Genomic DNA, 19881 nt, shown 5'->3' with positions numbered 1-19881 from the left:
TCACCACGGTTAGAGGAGAGAGTGGTTGGAAGGAGTACTTCCACAGAGATTTTCAAAAGCCACCTCAGAGGCAGCCACCTACCTTGCTCACCCTGAAGGTGATGTTCCCATATGTGCAGCAATGCGAAGGCACACAGTGCAAGACACGGTTCTTTCCTGTGAACGGTATCGTAGAACCAACTGATCTTTCAATGGCACCTTCCAAATCTTTCAGAGCCTCTGCCCAACGTGATTCCTAGAATGTGCTCAAGTAATGTCCAAGTGGTATCTCTGGCTAACTGAATCCCAGATAACAGAGAGCTGATGCAATTGCATTTATCGGCCATTTAAGCATTCTTTATACCCAAGTGTGGCCTTGTGTTAAAAATATATACTGTTTTGGAAAAACGTCGGGGTCACAGATCTACAAAAAGCTGTCGAGAAAAACCTGGAATACTTGCAGTGGCTGGCAGATCTCTCTAGACTGGTATCCTGGGGCCAGGACAATTCTGCTCTTCCTCCTACTCAGCCCCACAGGGAGTCAGAGAACCACCCTGGGTGTGACTCAGGAAGATAAATCCTAGAAGACTTTAATCAGATAGCTGCAACTGCAGGGCAGACGGGTGTGTGGCAAAAGTGGGAGCAGAAGAGCAGCAACACAAATGTAAGTCCACCCTCATCCCCCTATCCCTGACCCACAGGACCTACTAACCCCACAGGCTGGTTCTAGCCTCCTCATCCCTCTAATACCTCCTCCCTCCACCACCCCCCTTGCCCCACAGCCTCTTCTACCACTTTACCCTGATGTGTTGATTTTAGCTTCTATTATCTAATCTCCCTTGTCCCCGCACTTATATTCTTTTATTTATTGACTTGGTTATTTGCTGCCTCCCATCCCCAACCCAAAAAAGTTATCAACCCCACACAGCCTGAAGGAAGGGGACTGGCAAGACCCCCTTCTTCTCCCCAGTTTTCAGAACAATGGGAACTGACACGTAGTAGGCGCTTAATGAATACTGGCTGAAGGCATGCATGAATTTGGAACCTTGTTCCAAAGCCCTGAGTCAGGACTGTGGGCAAAGGTGCCTCTGAAGGCTGGGTTGGGCGATGCGGGCGCAGATACCAGCCACCGGACCCTGAAAGCGCCTCTCCCCCCTTCCTAAGGGTGGAAGGGCGAGTTGAGCTCCGCACGCGCCCTTCCGCCAGCCCCCGAAAGCAGGGGTCAAATCAGTAAAAGTGGCCAGAGCCCCACTGTGAGAAGCCTCCAAATGGGGACCAGGGCCCAGGGCAGGCCCCGCCCGGAGCCCCGCGGCGGCCGCTCCAGGCCCTCCCCGTCGTCCGTCGTCCCTGCGGTGGCGGGGACAGCCCCGGCCCGCCAGCTGAGTCTGCGGGGAGCGTGGGCTGCAGCCGCCCCACGCGCGCCCCGCGCCTCTCGCGGCGGAGGCGCCGCCGCCAGGCCGGGGCCGCTAGCCCAGTTGGCCGTGCGCGCCCGGGAGGAGCGCGGAGTTTGGAAAGTCGTCGAGAAGCTTCTGCGGAGAGAAGGGGGTGGGGAGTGGGGTTGCAGGAGAGAAAAACCCGCCTCTAGCGAGTTCAGCGAGGAAGAGGGGGGGAAAGGCGCCGAGTTCCGCTTCCTGAACGGCTGTGGGGAGAGGAGGTGGGCGCTGGGAAGGCCGGCGGGACGCGCGCTCCGGCCGCAGCGGATCGGCGCGTCGGCGATGGCTGTCGAGCGGACCCGCAGGTTCACGCGGAGCCTGCTGAGACCCGGGCAGGCGGCCGAGCTCAGGCACAGCGCCGCGTCCGCCGCCGCCGTGGCCGTCAGCACTCGGCAGCAGCAGCGGGTGAGTGCGGCGCGTCCTCCGCGCCTCCCCGCGCGCCCCGGGTGGCCGGGGACCCCGAGCCGGGCCTCCGCAGCACCCCGCGCGCCCTGTCTCTGCCGTTCCTCGCTCCCCTCCCCCGCACGCCTTCCCCCGCCGCCTCTGCTCGCTCGCGTCCCCGGCGCCACCTCTGCGAGGCAGTGCCACCGACGCGTGAGAACCGGGCGCGTTTGGGGACCTGGGACCTTCGGGGGAGCAGCGGCGCAGGCAGCAGAAGCGCAGCGTGGGAGAGGATGTGTCTGGGTGCGAGGTGGTGGGGAGGTGGCGGGACTGCATCGCAGGGGCGATAGGTTGTGGGTGCCGGGGACCCAAGGAGTGGGGGAATCGACTGGACCGAACCTCTCGGTCCACAGCTCTGCGCATCCCCCCTCAGCCCAGTGACTGGTGCGCAGGGAAGGAAGGTGGTAGTCCGAGGTCCTCACTGGGGCCAAAGCTGGGAGCCCCCTGTCAATGCAATCGGGGACATCAATGTATTTCGCATCGCCCACCCTCTATGGGGGGGTGGGGGGCACAGACCACTTTCTACGACTCCAGAAAGGACAGGGCGAACAGGCTGGGGGAGACGTGGGTTAAATATCCAATGGTTTCTGGTATTTTGGTATTTTTCTAAAATGTTCGCGGGGCTCTCCCGCCAAGATCGCTTTACTGGTTACTTCCTCATTGAAAAGCCTTCTAAATGCTGGGTGATTTCCGCGGGAAATCCTGGGGCAGAAGCCAGCCGTTCTCTCCTGATGCGGAAATCATATCCGTCCCTCTTCAGACGTTCATAAATTCCAGTAGGTGTCACAATCTGGGCTGGAAGTGTCAGGAAAAAAATAAATTTAAAAAAATCAACCCCGGTGGGAAAGGGAAGCCAGAGGAAACAGCCCTACAGCAAGACCTGGGCTCAACAGCTGCACCGCCCTCTTGGCTGGCCTTTGCTGGACCGGAATCCCATGTGGTGGGTTGCATTTTCCTTTTTGCCAGGAAATATCATTAGGAATTAAACGGCTTCTTTTAAAAGTGTCAAAGAAAGTGTTACTCTTGCCAGTCACCCATCAGGAGGGAGCCAAGAGCTGCCCAGAGCCAGTTCCCACAGCCAGGACTTTTCTCTAAAAGCCAGAGTTCAGAAAGTTGAACAGAACGGAAGCTAATTGCCTGGCAGAGGAAGGAGGCATCGGATGCCCATGCGAGCGGGGGTGGTTGTACTGTGAACCCACTCGGTGCCCAGGGTGCCTTCTCTTTCATTTACCATGGGTCGCAGCCTGCAGTTACTCAGAGGTGATTCAACGGTTCGCCTACCCTGTGGTTCTGATATCAGCGTGCACACTTTCAGGGCAGGAAGGATAAACTGGCTAAAAGAGCATTTGAAAGAAAAGGTTCAATTCCAGTAAACGTGGAGATAATCAGAAAACCTCTAGGCATGCATGGAAAATAATCTTTAATTTTGAGTGATTATTCAGGAGTGTGGCTTTGGCATCCTCTGCCATTTGCTTTATAATAAATAGCTTTATTTTGCAAATGATTCATTTTGATAGAGAAGTGCAGAGGAATAAGGAGCATTCAATTAGAATAAACAGCTCTAAACGTTTTGTTTTTAAGTGGGTTTTCCTAGAGTGTTTTTCATGCTGGAATTTCTATAAAGAATATGTATCTTGCATACCATTCTACACACACACACACACACATTATTTTCTCCAAATTCATGTCACCTTTGAAATCCTAGGGTATCTTGTCAAAATGAATAAGCTCAAGGTCTTAAAATGAGTAGTGGGGGGTGATTCACCAGCAAAGGTGTCCCTGCCTCCCTCCCCTCACTTCAGCACCTTGGCCAACACTCCTGAACTAGTTTTTGCCAAGACATGTCATGGGATCTTACACATCTAGTCCGGCACTATTGGCAGTGATTTTGGCCACAAGAAAACATGTCTTTGCTTTCCAGTGATGAGTTTTTAGTGGGATTCTGTATGGCAGCGCATCCCTTATGAATCTAAAACCTTGTAATTGAACTGCACAGTGGAGGCTGATCTTGGCTTAAGTTGAGCCAATCCCTTAAGACTATGTTTGTTACTTCAAATCCTCAAATCCTGGTTATCAAGGGAGAAAATTAATAGGATGGGGGAAGAAGATTATGGGTAGCCCACTTCTGTACAGGCAAGAACTGCTTGATTGGACCAAGCTGGCATCTATTGAAAACTATTTGAGAGATGCTAGAAAGTTCTGCTGAGAAAAACTGTGTCACTGCTAGATTCATAGTGTCCTTTCTGAAATCTCTGTTTAGGGACTGAAATGCTTCAAAGGTTACAGAGATTTTGTTGTAGGGTTAGAACTTTGCTTTATCCAGTAAGAATGGTTGAGAATGGTATACATCCCTATGTCTATACTATGTCTCTATATATCTATAACACAGTCCTGCACATATACATATAGGACAGGAAAGCTTCAAAATGTGTATGGGTTATGGAGAGCAGAGGGCAAAGGATACTGAGTGAGGTCACTGACTAGGGAGCCAACTTAGGGCAGTTGCTGAGGAAAGCTGAGAGAGATACCAAAGCAAATTTGATTTCAGTTTTAACCCAAGACACTGCATGAGGTGAGGCTTCTATGCAGGAGACTCACCTTATTTTGCTTCCCTCTTCAGTAACAATTACAAAGAGATATCTGTACGGCCATGTTCAATGCAGCATTTTTACAATAGTCAAGATATGGAAACAACCTAAATGTGTGTTGAGGGATGAATGGATAAAGAAAAGGATATATATAAATATATATATATATTTATATATATATATATATATAGAGAGAGAGAGAGAGAGAGAGAGAGAGAACATGCTTCAACTTTTGAAAAGAAGGAAATCCTGCCAATTACAACAATGTGGATGAGCTTGGAGGACATGGTAAGTGTAGTAAGTCAGACAAATACTGCATGAACCCACTTATATGTGGAATATACAATGTTAAAACTCAGGGAAGCAAAGAGTGATTGCTGGGATGGGATTGGGGGGGGGGGGGTGAGAGTAAGGAGAAATGAAGAGATGTTGGCTAAAGCATACAAACTTCCAGTTATGCAAGACAGATGACTCCTGGAGATCCAGTGTATGGCATGGTGACAATAGTCGACGATACTGCTTTGTATATTTGAAGTTTCTAAGAGGATCTATCTTTTTTAAAATATATTTTTATTGATTTCAGAGAGGAAGGGAGAGAGAGAAAGAAACATAAGAAACATCAATGATCAAAGAGAATCATCTGCATGCCCCCTACTGGGGATCAAGCCTACTATCCAGGCAGATACTCTGACTAGGAATCAAACCAGTGACCTCTTGGTTCCTGGGTCAACACTCAACCTCTGAGCCACACCCGGCTGGGCTGAAATTTCTAAGAGAATCTATCTTTAATTAAATTGTCTCAACACACAGTGGTAACTATGTACAAGTCATGGATAAGCTCTTTCACTTGACTATGATGTTTTTTTCACAATGTAACATATATCAAACCATCACATTGTATACTTAAATATATATAATTCTTATATGTCAAAGATATCTTAATGAAGTTAAAAAGATAAAAGAAGCAATAATAATAATAAAGAACAATTATGGGAAAAGCCATACCTTTTGAAAATAAAAGTTTTCTCTATAGTTATCCAAAAGTTTTTTTATAGAAAATAAGTGAATCATAATTCATGCAAATTCAATCTCAGGATCAAGTGAAGTTTAATTTGCTGACACTCGTTCATAGTAGTTCCACAAAGTAAGCTTCTCTGGAGCAGAATTTCAGTTAGAAAATAATTAGAAACATTTCTCTCATGTTGGGACTTGAGTGTTTTATTACTTTGGATGAATGTACATACCATGTTGGCCTCAAATTGTAATGCCATTAATTAAAGATTTATTATTATTTTTGTTGGTAAGAAGCCCTTTTAAAATGTATGAAGTATATTTGTACTTTTGCACTAATTAGTTCATTTAGAGGCTTTCTACTAAATTTTATTAAGCTGTAAACCTAGGATTTGTACACTTGTGTATATATGTATTATATTTGATAGAATTTTAAAAGAAAAATACTTTAAAATATAGATTAGTCTTTGCTAACAAATTAGATTTGTCTCTTTGAAAGAACTAGAGATTTTTTTTAAAAAAAAATATGTTTATTGATTTTTAGAAAGAGAGCAAGGGACAGATATAGAGAAATAGAAACATTGATGAGAAAGAAATATCACCCGATGCCTGCCTTCTGCACGCCCCCTACTGGGGATTGAGCCTGCAACCCTGGCATGTACCCTGACCGGGAATGGAACAGGTGACTCCTTGGTTCACGGGTCAATGCTCAATCACTTAGCCATACCAGCTGGATTAGAGTTTTATTTATAGAATGTGATTGGATGAGGCAGAGAAATGGGAAATTTGGAGTAACAGAGCTGGTGAGAGCTAAGAAGGAGGAGGGTCAGATGAAAGGAAAGGATACCTAAGAGACAGTGAAGGTTCACCAAAGATTTGGCCAGCTTTTGCCCAAAGCCTCTTGTGTGTTTCCTAAATCAGAACATACCACTTTATTTTCATTCATTCTTTAACACATGTAAGACATTTACTTTGTTATGACACAAAAATTCCTCTGCAACTCATTTGTGAGTTCTATCTAACTTTATTAACTTTTAAGAAACACCCTGCCAGAAATGACTGTACTTAACCAGCATGTTCTGTCCCTCCATACCCACCCAGAGAGGGTTAGTGGTAAAGAGGGGATAGTATTGACTTTAGTGTAAGCACAAAAATCCATACCTTCGCTTTGATGTTTCGTCACTTCCTCTGTTCCCCAATGATATAAAATTTGTTTGATATTTTAGGGAGCTTTGAATAAAAAACAGAACCTTCAACAGACCAAAGATCTTTGGTAGAGAGGTAATGACATATAAACATGTTTACAGGACCAGGAGGAATTCCTAGAAGGAAGAATTTCCTCTCCTCTTAACTTTGTAATATTCAAATAGTTGAAAGTAGGAGGTTTTGTTTTTTTTAAGTGAGTGGGAAATTCTAGATGTTAACAAAAAATCATGCTGGAGGTAAGAGCTAGTGAAAAGATGCAAAAAGTGAATTGAATAAAAATGAAACACTTGTTTTACTGTCCATGTCTAGAGTTAAAAGCCCTATGCAAAGAAAAGGCCTGCTTGTTTGGCATTCACAGCAGTCTTTTGTTGTTTTGTTTTGGACAGGGCTTTTCATAACAGGAGTGTTTACACTTTGGCAGAAATCACACACTTTAGCAGAAATCACACTTTTATGTTTTGACATGAGGAAAGTCCCTTGCCTGGTGAAGAAGTCAACATGGACTTAGTAGACAAGATCAAAGTTGAATATTATTGATTGTACCAACTAATGTTTTTGAGTTCTCAAAGGCATTGCAGAAACAACTGTAAAAAGAAAATTTCTAGATGGGTCCAAAAACTGAAAGAATGAGTACACATGTATGGTGTTTGGCTATCTTTTTCTTCACCATTTTCTTTAAGGCCTAGCATGAGAAAAGAGTAGTAATCAATGTATTATGATGAACCATTTCTTGAGAACCTACAGAGTACCCAACATAGTGGTATTTTACTTAAGATTCAGAGCAATCTTATGAGGAATAATGTTGCAAATTACAGAGGAGATCATTGAGAGTCATAGGGTTAAATACCTTTGCTCTAAGACAGTGGTCAGCAAACTCATTAGTCAACAGAGCCAAATATCAACAGTACAACGATTGAAATTTCTTTTGAGAGCCAAATTTTTTAAACTTAAACTTTTTCTAACACCACTTCTTCAAAATAGACTCGCCCAGGCTGTGGTATTTTGTGGAAGAGCCATACTCAAGGGGCCAAAGAACCACATGTGGCTGGCGAGCCGCAGTTTGCCGACCACGGCTCTAAGAGAAGTGACTGATGTGTAACCTGAAGAGTAACTAGCAGAGGGTTACCTTCCGTTTCTGTAGTGGTTTCCAACAGCATCTCTAAATTGGAAGACATGAGGAGTTGATTTTGGTTGATGTGGCCTTCTGACCGATAGTTCTACCTAAGGAACAATAACTGTTGCCCCATTGGTATTTTAGAGTACCTGTTAGCATTCACTTCAATGTTCTTCTGAGATTAGAAGCCACAGCATAGTCTATTCCAGTTACCAGTAATAATAACAAATATTCCCAAGGCAACTGGGAGCTCAGTTGTCAAGCCCTTAAAGTATAAGCTTACTCAGCCATCTATCTGGCAAAACCATAAGCAAACTCTGAAAGAGGGTGGAGTTAACTCCTCTTCTGTTCTAGGACTAGCTCCCTCTTCATGCTCAGTCACTTCACCCCACTCCCACAAGCGCCTGAAAATTGTCCATGCATTGTGTGTCCTTGGGCACATATTTCCATTGAACTGGGTTGTGTTGGAATCCTTTACTCACATGCTATCGTATTCAAAGGAGTGATTCTAAGTGTTTTACCAAGATAGATGTAAGACAGCAACAACAAAAATGTAGTAAGTAAGGAGGTAAAAAGCAATATTATGAACAACAAAAAGCAATATTAGGAAAGTTAGATGTAGTCAGGAGGAGTTAAATGGAGAAGGATCAGTAAATAAAATGCATAAGTGTTAAGTCCTATAGTCTTGCTAAAGGTGCTTCCTAGTGGCCAAGTCAAACAGGAAAACATGATCATCCATGAGACTGAGAGGTTCATGTGGTAAAAGAAAATAATTCGCTGTAGACATGGTTAGTTTTAACTTGTACTGAGACTCAAGAGACAAGAGAAAATTTTCTGTGATTTTTCATAAAGGGCAGCATGATGCAGTGATACACCCTACCACTCAGAGTGTTCTGTGGGCTGGCACCATTGGCATCACATGGAAGCTTGTTAGAAATGCAGAATCCAAGCTCCCCTGTGGACCTACTAGACCAGAATGTGCATTTTAACAAGATCCTCTGGTAATTCCTAAGCACAGTAAAATTTGAGAAACACAAAAATAAGCTATATCAGCCATTTTTGGCAGTGTATTGTAAGGAAAGACTATTGTATGAGGATCCAATACAATATGGTTTATTCTGCAATTCTTTGAAAGAGTCCCTTGAGGCAAAGATAACATTCAGACCAACTAAGAATGAAAATGGGATTGATTCATTGAGAAGTAACTTTAGGGAAGTCCCTTTTATTTTGCATTATATTTTCTGCTTCATCTAGCACCTTGAATGTAGTGTGAACTTACGTTTAGCTTCTAGTTTAAGAAAAAAATTCCATAACACACAGGAAATTGTTGCAATCTGAATATGCAGAAGGTCTCACCCTGGGTTACAGCCCTAAAGATGTGTTGCAGTGTGTGGTAGGTGTTACCCCTCTTACCAACGAATTTTAAAGCAGAATCTTGCTAACTCATGAAGGACATGCAATGATGACTCCTTATTGCTTTATAAGACTTACGTTGCTATCATAATGAAAACAATTGGTTATATCAGAAAATATGATTGCTAGAATCAGAAAGTCATGAAAATGTTTCTTTTCTCTTATACTCACTGAGTCTTAGAGAATAAATGATTTCTCTTGTTCACATTTGAATGTCCTAAGGATGGGATTCCATGGAGTTAAAGACAGTTTGCCCTTAGGCTGTAATGTGGTCCACGGTCCTTTGACTGACTGTCCTACACCCCTATATTGGGATGCTCTTTCCTCTTCTTGACTATCCGAGATCTGAAGTGTTCTCTTGTACTTTGAACAATTTGGCCATTTTGGAGTTTAATGAATGGGAGCTGGTGCGGGAAGTGTCCAAGCCTGTGAGTCTGGAGAATAGAATTCCAACCAAGGCCTGTGATGCTTTTCTAAGTCAATTCTCTTTTTGGAGTCTCAGATTCCAGATGTGTAAAATTAGGGGATTTGATAATTGGGCTCTTGCATTGACCATTTCTCTGCCTGAGTTCTCACGGCCTCTTCCTCTGATCCTTCAGGTTTTCCAATGTTACCTTATCAGGAAAGTCATCCTGAACCACCATATTAAAGTATTTTCCTCAGCCTCTCTCTGCTGCTGCCTTCTCTTTCCCATTCTCCTGCTTCATTTTCCTTAGACTTCTGATCACTACCTCAATTGATATTTTTATTTAATTAACTTCTTGTTTTTCTTTTTCAACCTTCTTGCCTTCAATGTAAGTGCCACTGAGAGCAGGGAACTTGTGTCTGTCACTGCTTTTGTACTGTATTTACTACATGGAAATGGGGTGGAGACGTCTTCCTTCTCACTGAGATGAGGTGCTTAAGGAAAGTCAGGGAGTGGGCTGGATGCACAGGCATCAATGAGACATCACAGAGGAATTATGACTTAAAAATTTCCAGGCTGTCAGTATCTGCTAATGCTGCTCCTTGAGTCATCTTCACCATCCACTTGGCACATGGTAGAAATGCAATTATACAGAAAGACATTGAACACGTCCTCTGTGCCAGGTGTTTTACTTGTACAATCTCCTTTGATCCTCATGACAACCCTATGGCAAAGGAGTTTTATTTCTATTTTGTAGATGAGGAAAGAGATACTTAGAAATCAGGAAGTTGCCCCAGATCAAATGATGAGTGAGTGAGGCATCCAGGAGTCACATGCAGGCAGCCTGTGTTCTTCAGGACCACCCAGTGCTGCTGGCCAGTTCCACCAGGCAGGCAGGTCTCATTAAACATGCAGTTAGCATCCATGTGAGAGAGCAAGGAGGAAAAAGGAACCGTGGAGTGCCAGCTATGGGAAGAGGTTTCTAAAAGGAGTTTCTTAATGAGAGAATAACTGTGACTACTACTTTTGCTCTGCTTACCCATTTTTCATTTATGACATCTCAGCAACACGTGATTATCGAGAGAGGCACCGACTTTGGAATCGATGTCAGTGCTCAGTCACTTCCCAAGGACTGGACTGGCACAGAGAAGGTTAGGCTTCACAAACAAAGCCTTCTTTAACTCTGAAAAGGCAGCCTTTGATTCTACTCTTTCTATAGAAATACATTTCTGGCACCGTGAGCATGGAGTAGTTGGGTTGCAGCATTATATCTGCTGCATTGTCTTTTGTAGTCTTGATTTTAGTGTTCATGTTTACAAATGAGAGGGTTTTTTCCCCCCATGAAGTGAGATTTGTGTGCCTCTTATCTTTCACAGAAGTGTCAGTGGGCTGGAAAGAAATGCTTGTGGTTGCTGGACTTGATGTGGTGACCTACATTAAATGATGTAGAAATAACAAAGTGTGATGAATGTGACTGAGTTAGTAGCAATGGAGAAAAACACTTGCTCTTAAAAACATTAATATTTGTCAATTGGATTGAAGCGGAAATGTCTGCCTCTGAGAACAGAAGAATTAATGGGTCCAAATCATCAAAAGTTCCTTTAATTGTGCTGCTAAATGTGAAAATAGTCAGTTTCTGTAATTCATTTTCAGCACACCTCCTCTCCTGACATGTAGAATTTGGGATGCTTGGCAGCTTTTTAATTTTAGTTAAATGCCAAAATGGCAGAGTTTAAGACTAGATCTGGTGGGGGTGTGAGGGTGTCTGTTTAAAAAGAAGACACCATTTATGATCAGTACAATGAGCTTTTCTTCATATCATTATTTTAGTAATTACCAATTTAAGTGACTAATTATGGCTGTCAAAATGACCAATGACTTTTGGCCTTTCAAATCACACATTCCAAAAGAGAAGATGGGCATGAACATTCGACTTGGCAAGCAAGAAAACAAAAAACTTAACAAAATTCAACATTCAATGAAATATGGCACTGCTTTTTTGGACGCTCACTGTTTATTTGCTTAGCTCTTAAAAGTCCCTTTGTCATAGCTCTTTAGAATGAGAAAATGGAAATTGACTATAGCTGAATAATCTTCACAAAAATGAAAGTGGTGTTGGAACTCAGTAATGTTTTTGAGAAGAATATTCAAATATGGAGAACTAACATTTAAAGTAATTTACTTTTCATATTTTTACACTTATTTAAAAATCAGACATTTATTCAAAAATGGGTTTTATTGTAAAAGGGAAAGTATTCCAGGTTACTTTCAAGTATATCTATATACAAAGCTATATATTTTTTTCTGTATGTGTCACTAATACTAATAAAATTTATCGCCATACCAAAATGCACACATAAGGTTCTTTCAGGACCTTTCTGAATGCTAACAGCCAAGGTTCATTCATTACCTTCAGTTTTTTGATGCCAAAGTCCTTATGTGGCTGCTAGCCAATCAATTAAGAAAAATGTATCTTTTTGTCATTAGGAAGCAGTGTTTTCCAGGCTGTGTAACCTTGGCCAAGTCTTTTTTGGGTTTTACTTCCTCATCTTTCAAACAAGACGGTTGGACAATAAGATATTTAAAGATGTTTTAGTCCTAAAAAATCTAGTCAATTCTTATTCTTTTTAAGAGGTTTTCATAGAAGGTTAATTTTTAAAAAAAAATTAATAACACCATTGTTGGTTAAGATATCCGATTTTAGCAACTGGAAGAATTAGTCCAAATGATCTACAACCGTATTTGTATTTCAGTGATGAAAATGGTGGCATAAAGTGGTTATTTGAGGATGTAATCAGGGGAATGACTGTTTATACCTGAGGAAGGGGCTAGTTGCATGGGAACTGGCCATAGGGCAGCCATCAGGGATGAAGGTGGGCAAGGCAGGTTCTTCAGACCTGGTGCAGGCTTGCAGGCAAGCATGCCATCTCACTTCCTTCTTTCTGTTCCTGGAGAGAACAGTACGGCCCATCTGCTTCAGAGAGTGAGCTGTCCAGTTCCCATGCCCACCCTTTGTCATTGCAGCTCTCTGGCGTAATGTCTGTGCCAAGGGCCTCTCAGCAGCCACGTGACTGGAACACAGGCCAGTGCAGGGAGAGGTTGAACTGTCCTCCAAGCTTCAGGCCTCCTCCCTGCCATGAACAAGCACCAAGAACTGCTCTTTTTTCTAGTTCTTTGTCTCTGTTTTTTGTGGTTACCTCTATCACCTCCTTCTCACGCCTGCGAAAGGTCCCTGACAGTGTGATTTCAGAGGTGTTGGAGAGACAACAGCGTCTTCCTTCCCAGATTGGTCTCCTAGAAAGCTGACCACTAAGGAGGTCTGGGGCATTTCATTCAGTAGTTAGAAATTGACCTTAGTCCTCGCCGGTTTGGCTCAGAGCGTTGGCCTGTGGACTGAAGGCTCCCGGGTCCAACTTCTGCGGGTGTGTGAGGGAGGCAACCAATCAATGTGTCTCTCTCACATTGATGTTTCTCTCTCTGTGTCTCTCCCACTTCCTTCCACAATCTCTGAAAATCAATGAAAAAATGTCCTCAGTGCGGATTAACAAAAATGGAAAGAAAATGAGAGGAAAGAAAATGAGAGGAAAGAAAAGGAGAGGAAAGAAAAGGAGAGGAAAGAAAAGGAGAGGGAAGGGAAGGGAAGGGAAGGAAAGAAAAGGAGAGGAAAGAAAAGGAGAGGGAAGGGAAGGGAAGGGAAGGGAAGGGAAGGGAAGGGAAGGGAAGGGAAGGGAAGGGAAGGGAAGGGAAGGGAAGGGAAGGGAAGGGAAGGGAAGGGAAGGGAAGGGAAGGGAAGGGAAGGGAAGGGAAGGGAAGGGAAAGGAAGGGAAGGGAAGGGAAGGGAAGGGAAGGGAAGGGAAGGGAAGAAAAAAGAAAAGAGAAAAGAAAAGAAGTTAACCTTAAATACACAAAGTGCCTGTTGATTTAAGTTCACCACAAAATGTAAATCCATTCCCCAGCAGGTGTGCATGGGAAAGATCCCTGGCCCAGTAGGATAAAAGGAAATAGAAATGGGAGACTAGAGGCACCAGAGATAACTTTTCAAGATTTTGCTGATTTCTGTAGCTCGTCTGGTCTCTGGCATACCTCACCATGGTTTTCATGACACTTGTCCCTGATGCCTGTGGGACCAGGAGGATGAAGTATGGTTTTTGTCCTCACATTTCCAATAACCTGAGGGTAGTCAAGGATAGTCACTGTGGTTATTGTTTCCATACTCCCAGGGCATAAAAATATCTGGCACACAGTAGGTGTTTACTAAATGCTTATTAAATGCAAGAAGGAATGTCACCCTTGGAGATGACAAAAGTACAGGTTAGGTAAAAGGAAATCTAAGTGCCTGATTTGAGGTAAACAAATTCTTAAGTATGTTTGAGGAGAATTACTTTGATGATGAAGTACCAGCATGTAGTATCTGCTAAGTAGTCACAAATTGAATTGAAGTAAAATGAATGGAATTGAGTTCAGAAGGCTACTCGAGGATTAAAAAATTAAATGTTGATTGGCATGAATGCCTACTTTTGAATAAATAAGATTCGGCCAAAGAGGCGTTATCATTATTCCAACACCAGCTCCTTACCTTGGGGGCTCCTTGGTGGCACACAGAGGCCTCACTGTCTGGCCAGGGATGTCTTTGTCATTCCCACTGACGTTGTTCGAAGTCATGAGGCTGCAGCAGAATAAAACTCTGAGCGGGGTACAGAAAATGATTGCTTAAAATTCAGGAAATGTGGGTGACAGTGTTTTGACAGCAACAGTCCGTTCCTAGTCCCATGATGGAAAGTGGTTTATATTTTTAAGGAAACTCTTAATAAATCACCAGAACTATATGATTTTATCAGTGAATGTGAGGGCTATTTTAGTTGTTAAAACCACAGCTTCTTTTTCTTAAGTCAGGGAGTTTTCCTGACACTGCTTTAGAGTATTGTAATAACTATGCCCAATGTTGTTGTTTTTAAATTTTGATTTCCATTGAATAGTTTCTCTTTACATTTGTACTTTTTAAACTTCTGTTGCTTTTTATTAAATTAATAACTCAAAATATAGAAAATAATGAAGAAAAACACCAATGATCACCTATAACCTACCACCCACTGGTAACAACTTTTGGTATGTTTATTTGCAACATTTGTCTGTTCATAAAAATATTCTTTGACACACACTTAAGCTAATATTAAAATTATATTTAATTTTAATGTGTGTTAAGTGACTCAAGCTAAATTTTGGCCAGGAATTCTTTCTTCTGGATCTTATGTATACCAACTCCACTTGAAATGTATGTGGGGAATAAGAAAAAATAAGCTGTGTTACATTTCTTGGCATCCTATAATCATAAACATTTAGACCTGAAGGAAAATTTAGTCTAAAGTAGATAAGGAAAGAGTCACAGAGAGGTTTAAGTGGATATGGTCAAGGTCACAGAGCAAGGCCATGGGTCATCTTGAACCCAATACCTTTTTTCCTTCAGCCCAGCTCACCGTTGCAGTCATAAGTATAATTTATTATCAGAAAATAAAAGTCTAGAATTTACATTTCTATGAGGGTCTCCAATAAAAGTGAATAAACCTTAAAATCAACAGATATACATACATTTATAAACCTGAGTGTACATGCAAGGTTTAATTCTTGAGCATGTGAAGTTAGTATCAGCTGTTGTTTGCTGCCCCTGTGACCTGTGTCTCTGGGTCTGTGAGTGCAGGGGAGGGGGCGGCTGTGCCCTTGGACTTGGGTCAGTCCTGTAAACTGACATGATACCTTTTGTCACCACCTCCAACGATCTGAATGATGGCATGTGATCTATCAGTGCCCTAAAAAGTGATCACAATTTGTCTAAGTCTGGGCCTCTGTGACTTTGTAGAGATACAAACCCAGTCACTAGATTTCTATTGCTGCCATGAAAAATAAAAGTATTACAACTTTAGTGGATTAAGCAGCACAGCTCTGTTATCCCTCCTTAGTGTAGGTGAGGAGTTCCTGAGGGGTCTTGCCAGGCTAAAATCGGGGTGTTGCAGGGCCACATCTCTTTTTGCAGGCTTGAGGGGAAAACCTGTTTTCTGCTCATCGGGGTTGTTCGCCAGAATATGTTTCCCATAACTGGGGCCAAGTTTCCTGTTTCCTTGCTGGATGTAAACTGAGGGCCATTCCAGCTTCTAGAGGGCACCTCATTCCTCAGCATGGCCCCCTTCCTCCATCCTCACAGCCAGCAATGGTGAGTCAAGTCTTTCACAGGTTGCATCTCTCTGATTCATTCTTCTGCCTTCCTCTTTCACTGTTCCTCAAGTGATGACATTAAGCCAACTGGATAACCCTGGATAATCTCTCCATCTCAGGTTCTTAACCTTAGTCACATTTGCAAAGTCCCCTTTTCCATGAAAGTTAGCATATCCCTAGCTCCTGAGGATTGGGATCTGGACAACTTGGGTGAACCTACCCAAAACACAGTTGGATGGATTATTAAAAGGGACAAGCTCTTCCTAAGCACTGTTTTCTTATCCTGATACCAAGCGGAGGAAACAGTCTTTTATTGAAGACCACAGAGTTCAGTTCCCAAACCTGACCCTTTCTGTGTAGCTTTGATCCAAATTAACAAACCTTAGCTTTTCTTTTGGTGAAATAAGGATGCCCAAAATTCTCATGAGGATCAAATGATAACATTCCTAAGAGTGTTTTAAGCTACATTCATGTTCATTGTCGACATCCAGCCAAGGAGAAAGTCACCTTTTGTTTCTGTGTCCCTGTGGAATGAACACCACTGTGACTCAGGAGACCATAGACTATCACCAAAGGGGACGGTTGTTGAACCTGCTCTGAGCATTCAAGGGAATCTGTCTGACATCTGTTTAGGGCCTCATCTCTGACCAGGTCTCATCATTTTGTTTATATGAGGATAGCTTAGATCCACGGTAGGTAGATCTCACTCCTTCCACTCTGAATATTTTTTCCATATTTTCTCTAGTATCCAGTGAGCCTGGTGGGCGGAACCACATACTCAAGAGTCAGAGTCAGACAAGTCTACAGTTTATGCAGTACAATGACCATTACTCAGAAAGACAGGTTGAAATTTTTATCATTCATCAGGTAAGCTAATAGTTAAATGAATCATTTAACAAGGGCAATTTTATTCAAAATGGCATATAGATTCATCAGTAGGCAGCGACTCGGGGCATTTTGGTCCTAGAAGAATGGATCAAGTATTCCTCAATATATTTTCAGTACATGGCACACCTTGAGGGAAAATGAACCACTCCATGTTGGGGTTCACCAGAGATCAAGCCTTACACTTTCTTCTCTCTGCCTTCCCTGAACCCCCCTCCCCACCTGATCCATCCTCTCCCACAGGTTCAGCTCTCCCTGTGCACTGATGCTTCCATTGCTGCCTGGACTTTGCATTCTGATTCAGAGCTCTGGCCGTGGGTGTCTCCATCCTAGAGTCCCTCCATTACTTCAAACTCAACAGAATCCACACCTAACACAGATTCTTGCCTCATAAAATCTCATTTTCTTTTTTCTTGAGTTTTATATTTGAGTTGGTCCAGTTAATCTCAAACTGAAACCATGTTTAATTTTTTCCACTTCCTGCCAGCCCACATCATATCATGTGCCAAGTGCTGGCAATCCTAACCCCTAAATATTTTAAACATCTCCCTGAACTTAATGATCTAGTTAAATATTTAGCTCATGATTTCTTATTGATTGTCTTTTGCAATGTCTTTGAGGTTCTTTTCCAGCCTTCTAACTAGTCACCTTTCTGTCTTGAGTGTCCACACACTTTCCACACTTAGCCTCCATTATCTTATGAGCAAAGTTTGGATCAAGGTGCATCTCTTACTGAGTGTTGCTGATACCCTTATTACTGCCGCATGACATGAAATCTCATCTGGATCTAATCTACCTTTCCAACCTCCCTTTCTAATAGGTTCTTCTTCAACTTTCTCCACTCAACTACAGCCACTCAAGGTCCTGGGCATTTCCTAAGTGTGCCATGCACTCTGATGTCACCAGCTGCTCAGACTACTCTTTCTTGCTCTTCATGATCATTTCCTGCTTGCCTTTCAAGACCTAACTCACTTTTTCCTTCACCTATCACCCTCCCAGAGTCCAAAGGCAGACTGTCGCTTTCTCTCCTGCATTTCTGTAGCACTTCTTAAATATGTCAATTACTTTTGGTGGTAGTTATTTAGTTAGTATCTCACCCCACCAGACAGTCAGAGAGTTTTAATATAATAAGTGATTCTTGGTTAGATGGATGGAGAAATGTGTGTACATATTTAAAGTTGTTTTAAATGTTCTAACCCTTCCGTGTCATTTTGAAAGGGAAATACATTGCAAACATAATACTTTAAGAGGAACATTATGACATTATCTTTCTCTTCCTCACTTAGATGCTTTAAGTATTAGCTAGCCTTGGAAAAAATAGCCCAGCATTCAGGTTCAATACTTAAAAAAAATAGTTTCTGGTTTTAAAAGACCCATTTTAATTATTACCTTTCAATGAGATGATGTGACTATGAGGAAAAATTGCATTTTAGGTCTGTTATTTCTTTCTTTTACTAAGTGCACACTCTATCATTGCTCGGTGGAATTTTTAGCTCCTGAACATTTCTACCACTTCTAATTTTTTTGTAGTTGTAGTGAATTATAATTTGTGCATTAAATTTTCTATGAATTATCAGTTTACTGGGGGAAATATGAAGACATCAAATACCCCATTGCTCACATTAAAGATATTTGATGTAATGGTTTCTAACCCCAACCTTGCCCTGCTTCCCTGACTCAAATGCCCTGTGGCCACCTTTAAGCACCTGGCATGCAACATGCTCCTGTGAGTCAATGGCTTTTACTTATGTTAGGTCTTCTCCAGTCCAGAAAGCTCCTTTCACCTTCTTTCCTCAGCTATTTCTCACTCATCATTTCCTCAAGGCATCCTTCCCTAATCTCTTAGTCCAAAGCCTAGTAAACTTGAATTACACTGGGTACCCATAGCTTGTGGCAAATATTGGATTTCTGTTCTTGAATTATGATATATTTCATGGATGGAAAGAATATCTAGAATATGTTCAATCTTTAAAGAGTAAAAATGAAACTATTGTTTATGAAATGCCCATGAGCAATACTTTTGCAGACCTCAGTCTGCCTCTCCTCATCCCAAGCTCCTCCCTTCCCTACAGAGAAACATAAACAAAATGTGTCATCAGTCCCCTGCTTTGCTGTTTTCTTTTACTGTTTTTATTTTGAACAACATTCAGATTTACAAAAAGTTGTAAAAATGGTCTAAAGAAGTTCATATACCCTTCCTTCAGATTTCCCAGTATGAACATTTTATCACACATGAAATGAAGTATTCTCTCTCCCCAGAGTCTCTTTCTGTTTCTCTAACACATGCATACATACAATATTGTTTTTCTGAAACATTTGAAAATAAATTCTATGATGTCCTTTTACTTGAAAATATTTCAGGTATATATTGTAAAAAGCAATTATATTACATTATTTTACATACCTGTAATACAATTATCAAAATCAAGAAATTAACATGGGTAATAATAGTATCTCATCAATCCATAGACCTCAGTAAGATTTTAACAGTTGTCCCGTTTTTTTTGTGTGTGTGTGTGTGTGAGTGTGTGTTTTTTCTGGTCCCAGGATCCAAGGATTACATTGCATTTAGATGTCACATCTGTTTAGTCTTCTTTTGTTGTTGTTTTTGTTAATCATCACCCAAGGATATTTTTCCATTGATTTTTTTTCTTTTTTATTAGAGAAAGTGGAAGGGAGAGGGAGAGACAGAGAGAGAGAAACATTGATGTCAGAGAGACACATCGACTGCTGCCAGGGTCAGGGATCGAGCCTGCAACCTAGATACATGCCCTTGACTGGATTCGAACTTGGGACCCTTCAGTTCACAGGCTGACTCTCCATCCACTGAGCCAAATCAGCTAGGGCTATTTGGTGTTCTTTAATATAAAACACTTTCCTTCTTGACCTTTTGAAAAACACAACCATTGATTTGTAGACTGGTACTCAGTCTGGTTTTAGACTGATGCACCCTCATGATTAGATCCAAACTATGCTGTTTTGGACAGGCATGTCACAGAAGCCATGCATTATCTTCAATGCAGCCTGTTGGGGGACAGTTTGTCCCATTACCGGTCACTTAATTATGATGGTGTCTACCAGGTTTATCTTCTGTAAAGTTACTAGGTACCTGCCTCAGCTCAGTCTAATATAACAAAATTCCATAGACCAGGCAGATTAAACAACAAAGAATTATTGCACATAGTTAAAGAAGCTGGG

General features: G+C 42.2%; 1 protein-coding gene across 4 annotated transcripts in view; it reads left to right on the top strand.

Moving 5' to 3' along the window:
- The first annotated feature begins 1124 nt into the window (after nucleotides 1-1124).
- DOCK10 (dedicator of cytokinesis 10) overlaps nucleotides 1125-19881 on the top strand; it is a 215953-nt gene continuing 197196 nt past the window's right edge. For 2 of the 4 annotated variants that reach the window (XM_079783202.1, XM_079783199.1), the window contains exon 1: nucleotides 1125-1817. In XM_079783202.1, coding sequence (XP_079639328.1) covers nucleotides 1248-1817 — 570 coding nt within the window. In that variant the 5' untranslated portion in view covers nucleotides 1125-1247. The remainder of the gene's footprint in view (nucleotides 1818-19881) is intronic. The other 2 variants (XM_079783201.1, XM_079783200.1) reach the window with 1 other exon arrangement.

Source organism: Cnephaeus nilssonii (assembly GCF_951640355.1).
Source record: "Cnephaeus nilssonii genome assembly, chromosome: 10".
In the NCBI taxonomy this organism is placed as follows: Eukaryota; Metazoa; Chordata; class Mammalia; order Chiroptera; family Vespertilionidae; genus Cnephaeus; species Cnephaeus nilssonii.
This window is presented reverse-complemented; position numbering and strand designations above follow the sequence as displayed.